The following is a 10,145-nucleotide window of genomic DNA, read 5'->3' as shown; positions in this document are numbered from 1 at the left end:
ACACACACACACACACACACACACACACACACACACACACAGTGGTTCACAATGTCTCCACAAGAACTACAGACTAACAGAACCCTCGGGATTTAGGTAGGTATGAGAAACCTCCCTTTGAATGATTGGTTAGATTAGGCCGAGTGATTCCCAAAACAGTATACAATACTGCTGTTACCACTGTTGCCTTTCAGAAGTGGAAGGTAAGTCCCTATTATACACTTAGGATGCAGGACTCAGATTATTTTTATTCGAGCTGAATCTGATCTAAAATCCTTGTTGTGCTTTAGTTGCCTTCGTACCAGGAAATAGTATGGAAGCTTCCAAGAAAAGTGTTTTAATACAGCTTTTAAAGCCATAGTAAAACCTCCAACTTGGAGACAAAGCGGTTTAATTTGCTTCCACTTCCAGGTAAGGGTCCATCACTTAGGAAAACAGGGCAGGAACTCAAGCAAGCCCAAAAGCTAGGGGCAGAAACTGAAGCAAAGGCCAGGAATAGCAGTTCTTAGTGCTTTGCTCCTCAGAGCTTGCTGAGCTTGCTGTGTTACAGAACCTAGGAGACGACCAGTCCATGGGTGGCACCACCGCTCTGACTTTAATCGTCAATCAAAATGCTCAATATGCTTTTCCACAGGACAATTAGATGGGCATTTTCTCAGCTGAGGTTCCCTCTTCCTAAAAGACTCAAGCCTGTTAGGGCCCGGATCTACCCTTTCCTGGGGTTCATCGTGAGGACAGTTTCTGGTCAGTCAGCTAAAACAGTTTCTTTCTGTGCTCCCTCTGCCCTGCCTGGTGATTAGCTGTAAGGCAATTTTGACTCCATCTTTGGTGTGGTAATTTCCCACCTGCCTCTGCGAAAATCCTTGTGCAGCAGCGAGGGTATATAAGGATTTCCCCAAAGTTGAATAAACGGCATTTGGCTGATCTCCTTTTGAATGACCCAGGTCTCTTTGTGTGTTCTTTCAATCTCCAGGCCCTTGCCCGACTCGTGTATGGTACAGTGGTGTGTGAACTGTACCGAGGGGGTAACAGAGAATTGGGTGTTACACAAGCCTATTTCAAGTTTTTCAAGCTTGACACGACCAACCAGCATAGGAGGAAAACTACTAGTGGTCTTCCCTTGAGCTGTGACTCGCAAGAGTAGATATATATAAAGGTGCAACAATGTGAATGTAAATTTCACTAGTCAGGAGAGAAATAATAAATGGTGCTAGAAATCTAACCAACTTCCCAGATCTGCTGAGGTCCTGAGTCTTAGGAGAGAACCTGATGCTAGCATTTTTGGTAGGTCAACATAACTCCTAACTACATTCAAAACTTATCCTTCTACACACAGACGAATATGTCGATCATCCTTCATTAAGAGGCTTCTCTTTACAGAAAATGGAGACCATCACATGAAATCATGATTGGATACAACCCCAAGATCAAGGACAATGGGCAGTCCAGCACCGGAGGATACATCTACCTCAAGGGTCCTGCATCTGTAGCTCATAAGACACTGTGTGAGAGTGGCAGAAAGACTGTAAAATGCTAAATACCAGGATGTCTGCTGTGAACCAGTTTCTCATAGAAATGGCACAAACAAGACCCGAACAATAGTAATATCAATAAGCATACTAACTGAGAAAGAGTCCCACCCCTATGCAAAGAACTTCAGGCAATTAATGAATGCTGAGGAATGGGAGAATTACCCTTTCCCTTGGGTAAGTCCCCTTATTGGTTATCCAATACAAAATGGACTGCACTGAAACCATATATAGACAAACAGTAAAAACACACTCAGCAGGTTGTATTTATATAATTGTGTATATATAACAACAATAATAAAAGAGGCTATCAATTTGAGAGTGTGGTTGGGGGCACGTGGGAAAAGTTGGAGAGTGGAGTCTTGGAAGGAGCTGAGGGGAGGAGAGAGAAGGCGGAAAGTGATGTAATTATATTTTAATTGACGTGTCTTTTTAGACAATTCAGGTACAATCTAGAGGCGAACGTCTGCCTCTAGGAGGTGCTAAACCATTCACTTCTCACAGGCATAGATCTTAGAAACTTACAATGTATTAGACTAGAAGAGGGGATCCTAGAAATAATCAATTCAATTTTAAACTATGATGCCAGCAATGCTTTGCAGATGCAAGCTTTGCAGAATGTGCATGCCACATGAGGTCATGGAGAAGTGCACACCTGACTACTGGCACATCAGCTAAGGGAAGCACAAGTGTGTGTGTGAGTGCACCAAAACACACACACACACCACCACCACCACCACCACCACCACCACCACCACCACCACCACCAGCAGCAGCAGCAGCAGCAGCAGCAGCAGCAGCAGCAGCAGCAGCAGCAGCAGCTTACAAAATATTTGCAAGGCCAAAGACACTTATCTCCCAAGAAAGAGAGCAATAAAAACAGTTAAGCAATGTGCTTTCTCCTCCAACTTGACCACAGGGAATAGTTACCAAATTCCAAGCTATTTTACCCAAGATTCAGCTTCCTGCAGGACCTCATGAATCTTTTTCTTTCTTTGAAGCACAGACTTCACCTTCTTTGGAGATAGCTCCAAATGAATTATAACGTGCATCCCATCTCTCGAATCTGGAGCCCAAGGTTTCGAGGAAACTTGGGAAGTCCATTGCCCCACTAGAGAAGTAGAGACTATTGGCAGAAAAAAGGACGGTACAAGAAGCAGGTTCCCAAACAGCCTGGGCGCGGGAAACAAAAAGGGGAACCCTGGCCGGTGGAGTCCTTTTCCACGTGGTGGGGGAGAAAGAAGAAGTGGTGGTGGCCGTGGGGTAGCGCGCAAGTGGACCCTCGGCTCTTATGGCTTCTATGTCCTAGTGGGATAGGCTCCAAAGGGACCAACACAGTGTTAAGCAAGAGACATCTGGCTACCGACTCAGCCTAGGAGCAACGCGAAGTAAGCACAGTGTACATGTCAGGGTAGGGGGCTGAGGAAAGGAAAACCCAAGGCAGACGTTTATGGAGGACCAAAGCCCCTATCTTGAGGACTGAAGCAAATCCCGCATTCCAGCTGGGCTTCTCTGCGGAGGTGGGTTTCCTACCAGCACATGTCTACTCTCAGAGACCCCTTACTCACTCCTGTACCCTAATAATACCGTTCGCCCTGCATCCTCCCCCGGTGCCACCGCACCTGGATATGGCAGGAGACCTCCGAGTCGTCCAGCAGCCGAATGGTGCATTTCATCTCTTGGTTGAGTGATTTGATGCTGGAGCTCCGAAAATGAATCATTTTCATAGTCCCTCTGTCTCTCGGCGCACAGTGACAAGAAGCAAACATACACAGCAGCACGCGGGAACAAGCCGTAGGAGGCGCGGGGCCCGCGCGGCCCTAGTCCACGCGAACATTCACACGGTCTCAATACAGTCCAGGCTCTGGGTGCAGCTCCGCCCAGAGACGGTGGCAGCCCAGGGCGCCTGCAGCCACCAGCTCCAGGAGCGTCGGTCCCTCCCTCTCCTCCTCAGATGATCCAATCTCCGCCTCCTTCCGTAGCTAGCTCAGAGGGCACCTCCCTTGGCTGGAGACTGCGAGCGGCTGGAATCCACAATCTTCCTAGGGATCGAGTGTGGAGAAGGCAGAGGACAGGGTGGATCTTGACTCCCAGCATCTCTGGAGGGGGCTTTTTGCACCGCTGCTGCTGCTGCTGCTGCTGCGTCAGGCTAGGCCCTGCTGCCTTCCTCTGGCTGGCCACCCCCTCCCTCCTCCCATTGTGGTTTCTATAGATGGTCCCTGGACTGCTGCTTCCCTGGACCTCAACGGTGCCCTGCACTGTGAAATCCCAGGTCCCAGCGGGCAGCAAAGAATGGAGAGCAATCCACACACCTCCCTTAAGCGCGCTATTGACCTGGCAGGAAGTCTCAAACAATGGCAGGAGGCACAGGCAGTGCTCATGCCCAGGGCCATAGTAACTCTCAGATATTCCTGGAGGATTTTTAAGTCACTGGTTCAGCTAATTAGCTGAGATCAATTCCCCTCTTCGTTCCTCAGGAAGAAATTGTTTTTCTTAAGCAGCGTGATCTTTGATTACAGTATCACTTAGACTCCAACTAAGAGCCCTATTCTGCCCCGCCCCTCTTAGTGAGGCTCCTCCACCTCCAACTGCATAGGAATCTAGTGACAAAGAAGTTTCCCATCCTATTTTAGTCTCCTCTCTGGGTGCTGGAAACCCTGGAATTCCCTGCTGCACTCCACGAATTCAGTGCTATACTAAGGTGCCTTTGCCCCTGTGTGAAATGCTCTAGGTTCAAGGGGTGGCAGAGAGAGACTGCAGCTGTTTGGGTGGGTGGAGCTTCGAGGTGGAGGGTGGGATGTTAGGAAACTGGGCTTGAATGAGAGCTGCTTTGTTCAGCTTTTTATTTTTCTTTGAGGAAAGATCAGTTGCTAGTGGGAGAACTTGTTGCTAGCTGTCAATTTTTTCACGGTTTTTCACACATGCAGAGTCTCTTCATCGAAAAGGATATCCTGTATACAGGGAAGGAGGCTTAGAAGGGATTGGCTGTGGCTTCAATTGCGTTTGGAGTTCTCCCTCTGTCTACACCCTACTTCCTCTGCTCTTCCAGCAGTAATAGTCCTTCTACAGTCAGGCCTCTGCTTCTCAGTCCTCCAAACTGCAACAGCTATCAATCTAAGAGAGCATAGTGCTCCTTGTCTGAAACCTCAGCACTAGAGATGATGCAGGAGGATGGAGACTTTGAGGTCAGCCTGGATTGCATAATGAGAATGTCTCACATAGAAAAGAAAACAGGAAGAGAGTGTGCACTTAATATAACATTACGTCTTAGCCACTGTTCTATTGCTGTGAAGAAACATTATTAGAAAGACAACTCTTATAAATGGAAGCATGTAATTGGGAGCTTGCTTGTACTTTCAGAGGGCTAGTCTGTTATCATCATTGTGGGAACATGGAGGGAGCATTCGCATTATGAATGACACTGGAGCAGTAATTGAGAGCTTCATCCTGATCCATAAACACAGAATACATTTAATATAACATTATGTTTTAGTCACATTCTATTTCTGTGAAGAGACACCATGACCAAGGCAGGTCTTAAAAAAGGAAGCATTTAATTAGGGACTTGCCTACAGTTTCAGAGGGTTAGCCCATTATCATCATGGCAGGAGCATGAAAGCATCATTGGCAGTATGCACGACTCTCTCACAGCAACTGAGGGGTATATCCCGATATATAAGTAACAGGAAGAGAGAGAGATGCTGCATCTGACCTTAAATTTGACATCCCATAGCCCATTCCAAGCTACACATTTCCTTGAACAAGGCCACACCTTCTTATCCTTCTGTTTCTTCTCAAATACGCCACTCCCTGGTGACTGAGCATTCAAATATATGATCCTAGAGAGGCTATTCTTAATCAAACTCACCACACATGATGAGAGCTAAATTATGGTTTTGAGATATTTAGATAATTGTGTGTGGGTTTTCATAGGATAGAAATTGATAGGTCAGAAACAAGGTCATAGGATGATGTGAATTGCAGCTGTTAGTGCAATGAGATAGGAATACAAGACATATTTCTACCTCTAGTCAAGTGAAGATGGTGTTTAATTCATTTTTCTAGTTATGTGATAAAACACCATGATCTTTTGAGATTCAATGTAATCTCTTTATTGCAAGCCACTGAAAAAAATCAAAGAGCAAGTCACATACTTCCAACATACAATTACACAGCATATTCATTACTAATCCAAAGGAAAAGAAAGGGACCATAGTGAGGAAATACTAGATCAAGGGAGAACTGAAGAACAGAAGGGCTAACACTAAATCCTATAGTCCCACCTTTTGTGCAATGGGTTTAAAGGGCTCTGTGGTTCTGATATTGCTGGCTACAACACACTTCTCTGAAATCTCTTGAAGTAGAGCTTGCCAATCTGCACAGCTCTCAGAACTACTGTCTCCCAGGTTTCTACTAGGATGTCTTATTAAGTTCTTCCTTCAGCATCCAACTGCTTTTTCTAGTCCAAAGTTGCAAAGTCTTCCACCTTTTTCAGAAACCAATATGGTCAGGTTCTCCACAGCAATAACCTACTTCTTGGTACCAACTTTTGTCTTAGATACTTTTCAATTGTGGGGTTAAGTCACCATGAACAAAGCAGCTTTGTTATCTCCCTGTCTATTGTGCCTATCCACCATCATAGCCCTTCATACTCTTCTGGTTTCTGCAGTTATTCCAGGTAGTATACTGGCATATGAAGAAACCACAAATGAGAAAGAACATATTATGTGAAGGTGTAAGTCACAAGCAATGCCACACCAGTTTGGAATTATGATTAATAGGGTGGTATTTATTTAAAGGGGAAAAACTTACAGATCACAGCCCTCTGTGCAACCAGGAAGGGAGTCTAGTCGCCCACGGAGCAGGAAGTGAGAGAGAGCGGAGAGGGAAGTCGCCGCTTTTTTAAAGGGAGAGATAATAGGCTGGAGGAGCGGGAGGACCTCCCGCAACAATTATGTTTGTCTTTCTTGATCTGGGTTACCTTACTCAATATCTTCCTTTCTAATTCCCTCTATTTACCAGCAAATTTCATTTTTTTACAACTGAATATTATCCCAGAATATGTATGAGTATTTCCTCTGTCCATTTATCAGTTGAAGGACATTTAAATTATTTCCATCTCCTAGCAATTATGAATAAAATAACAACAAACTTTGCTGAGCAAGTATCTGTGGAGTAGGATGTTGAAGTCATTGGATATATGCAAAGGAGTGGTATAGCTGGGTCATATGGTAGATTAATCTTTAGCTTGCTAAAAGTTCTCTACCCTGTTTTCCAAAGTGACTGTACAAGTTTACAATCCCATGAGTAGTGAATGAGACTTACCTTTTCTTTTAACATCCTATGATTTTTTTTTAAAAAATATAATTTTTATAGGGATAAGCTGAAATCTCAAAGTAGTTTTCATTTTTATTTAACCTAATCTCTAACAATAACAAAATTTAAGATACTTCTCAGCTGCTTTCATTTCTTTTGAGAAATATGTTTGCTTTGAGACTTTTTTGTTTTTGTTCTAATCACATTTTTGAAGACTAATTTGTGGGGGTTATTTGCTTGTTTGTTTTAATTCTCTGTTTCTTTAATTACTTATGTGTTGTGTGATATTTTCTTGGTGTTCTGACAAATAAAGCTTGCCTGGAAATCAGAGGGTGGAGTTAGCCACTCGTTAACCAAAGAACTTGGGCAGTGGTGTCTCACCATTTAATCCCAGCACCTGGGAAGTGAAGACTGGAAGTGACAAGTGACAAGGTAGAGTGGAGACAGGATCTCAGCCTTTTGGCCAGAGAATTCAGGGATAAGAAGCCTCTGGTGCCTGCTGCTCTGCTTCTCTGATCTTTCAGCATTTACCCCAATATCTGACTCCTGGTTGTTATTGATAACACTGATAAGGATGATGCTTCAGCTGGTTTCCAAATTTGGGGAACAAATTCAAGGAATGTCACTTTGTAGCTATAAGCACATTTTGGAGCTGCACACGAGGGCTCCTTCTAGAGTCACTTCCCCACTGACTAGGTTTTCTAGATTTTCTGTTTGAGCCTCTCAGCAGCAAACTCTGTCAGAATTAGTCTCTCACCACCAGCCAGCTCTGCCTTTAGGCAGCTCCCACAAATGCTTTTCCCCCCCACAAGCCCCTGTGTACATTTTTCAGACAGTGGGCTCCCTCTCCTGGTGTGTTGTGGGCTTTCCCTGGACCGCCTCCTCAGGATGCTGCCACACAAAGTAGCAACAGGTTTCTTTTGTTCTAAGCAGCAGAAGTCAGCCTCTCATTTAACCATCATTGTCAGTCAATTTGGTGAGACATTTGGGAATTCTTTTTTAATTTTATTTAAAAAATAAAAAAATGTCTTTTTTTCATTTTACATGCCGATCTTAGTTCCCAATCCTTCCTCTCCTCCCATTCCCTTCAACTTTTTCCGCACCCTACCCCCATCCACTCCTCAGAGATTGTAAGACACATTGCTTTGAGAAAGAACCAAAGCCCTCTCTACTATATCTAGGCTGAGCAAGATATCCCTTCAAAGATATTGGGTTCCAGAAGGCCAGTACAAGCAGTAGGGACAAATTTTGGCTCTACTGCCAGTGGCCTCACAGTCTAAGCCAGTCATACGATTGTCACGCACATTCTGAGGGCCTAGTTTGATCCTATGCTGATTCCTTCCTTATCTGGCCGGAGTTGGTGGTTCCCATTAGGTCAGGTAAGCTATTTCAGTGGGTATCTCCATCTTGGCAAATACCCAAATGATGCTCAATCATATTACAAGGGTTCAACTGTGTTCATAGCAGATTATTTGTTATGATCATAGCCTGGAAACAACCTAGATGCTCCTCAACCAAAGAGTGGATAAAGAAAATGTCGCACATTTACACAATGGTGAAAGATCAATGGCATCTTGAAATTTGCATGCAAATGACTGGAACTAGGAAAAAAAACCATCCTGAGTGAGTTAACCCAGACCCAGAAAGATGAGCATGGTATGCACTCACTCATAAGTGGATACTAGCTGTAAAGCAAAGGATAAAGAGCCTATAGTCCATGATCAGAGAAGCTATATAACAAGGAGAATGCTAAGAGAAACATATATAGATCCCCCTGGGAAGAGGAAATATCCAAGATCTCCTGAGGAAATTGGGAGCATGGGAAACAGAGAAGAAGAGAGGGTGGAAGGGGAGGAGGAGAGGAAAAGGGGCAGAGGGAGGAGAACTTGAGGGAATGGGATAGTATAGAGGAGTGAAGGACAGATACACAGAGCAAGGGAAGAGATAAGTTAATTGAGGGAGCCATTACGGGCTAGCAAAAATCCTGGCACTAGAGAAATTTCCAGGAATCCACAAGAACAATCCCAACTAAGACCCTAAGGAATAATGGAGTGGGCACCAGAACTGACCTTGCCCTGTAGTCAGATTGAGGACTATCTTAAATGTCACCATAGAACCTTCATCCAGAAACTGATGGAAAGAGACAGAGACCCAGAGCAGAACACTGGACTGAGTTCCCAAAGTCCAATCGAAGAGTAAAAGGAGTGAGAATATGAGCAAATTAGGAATTCTTAATGGGGGAATTAAAAATAAGAGAGCTTTCCCCTCACATTAAAAAATGAGAAATGCTATTACAAGGGCCAGAGTTAGGTCTCTGTATGGTTACACATGGATGGCTAAAAATGGGACAATTAAATGGAGGAATAATCACCTTAACTGGGATTGACATAATGCTAATTACCATTTTAATAATTCTCATTTTATCCCTAATATGTTGGTTTATATGAGTGCCAAGATACAAGCCTTAGAAAAACTTATTAAAACGTATCATAGAGATATTCAGATCCAGATAGGAGGATTTAAAGGAGAACCAACTTCAGTATTACTATAAGGTTAGAGGATAGAATATCAAATGTAAAAAAATATATATTGCTTTAGAAGATTAAGCAAAAAATTCCAGAGAAACAGCATTAGAAGATAAAAAAATTTCAGGAGAAAAAACAATAGAGGCCTCCTTATTAGAAGATGTGATAGTTCATCAAACAGTATGATCATATGATCTAAACTCACTTATACAACTAGCAAATGCTTTTAATTTGATCAGAAATAAGTTACAAAAAGGGAACAACCCAAAAGTTAGGGTCGGGGTAGAGTTCTCTTTTTTGCCTTTTCAAGAGAATGAAGAAATCCAGCTAAGGAATCTGAAGACAACTGGACGAATGAGACATCTGAAGAAAAAGGACAAATCATCCAGAGAAAAGTCCCCCCAAAAAGAGTAGATTCATCTATTGGTATGTCACATCTCCAACAGGATAAAATTTTATAAATCTTCACAAATCTTTGTTTCTACTGTTCTCTACAGATAGAATATACAAATGGTCTTTTTGTAGTATCAGTTTGATTAAAAATTAAAACTGGCTTTGGAATTGGAATATGGTTCTCTCCTTGTCTAAATTCAAGCATGCTTGTTAAAATCCAAAGTCTCTGTTTTATGTCAGAAGAGTTACCTGATATAGGACAGGAGAAAAACTAAAACTTAAGGGAAAATTATATTTTCAATAAACTCATAATAAATTGGTTTAATTTTTACTGTTTAACACTTTTCTTAAGGGATAAATATTATCTCAGAATTTATAAGAT

General features: G+C 43.1%; 1 protein-coding gene across 2 annotated transcripts in view; it reads right to left on the bottom strand.

Annotated features, from left to right (window-relative positions):
* Positions 1-3,660, bottom strand: part of Frmd3 (FERM domain containing 3) — a 185,686-nt gene extending 182,026 nt beyond the window's left edge. For both annotated transcript variants that reach the window (XM_005352660.2, XM_005352659.3), the window contains exon 1: positions 3,152-3,660. In XM_005352660.2, the coding sequence (XP_005352717.1) occupies positions 3,152-3,298 (147 nt within the window). In that variant the 5' untranslated portion in view covers positions 3,299-3,660. The remainder of the gene's footprint in view (positions 1-3,151) is intronic.
* Between the last annotated feature and the right edge of the window lie 6,485 nt (positions 3,661-10,145).

The sequence above is a fragment of the Microtus ochrogaster genome, chromosome 10, assembly GCF_000317375.1.
Source record: "Microtus ochrogaster isolate Prairie Vole_2 chromosome 10, MicOch1.0, whole genome shotgun sequence".
NCBI classification, from domain to species: domain Eukaryota; kingdom Metazoa; phylum Chordata; class Mammalia; order Rodentia; family Cricetidae; genus Microtus; species Microtus ochrogaster.
The sequence above is the reverse complement of the archived record's forward strand: the minus strand, read 5'-3'. Positions and strand labels throughout refer to the sequence as shown.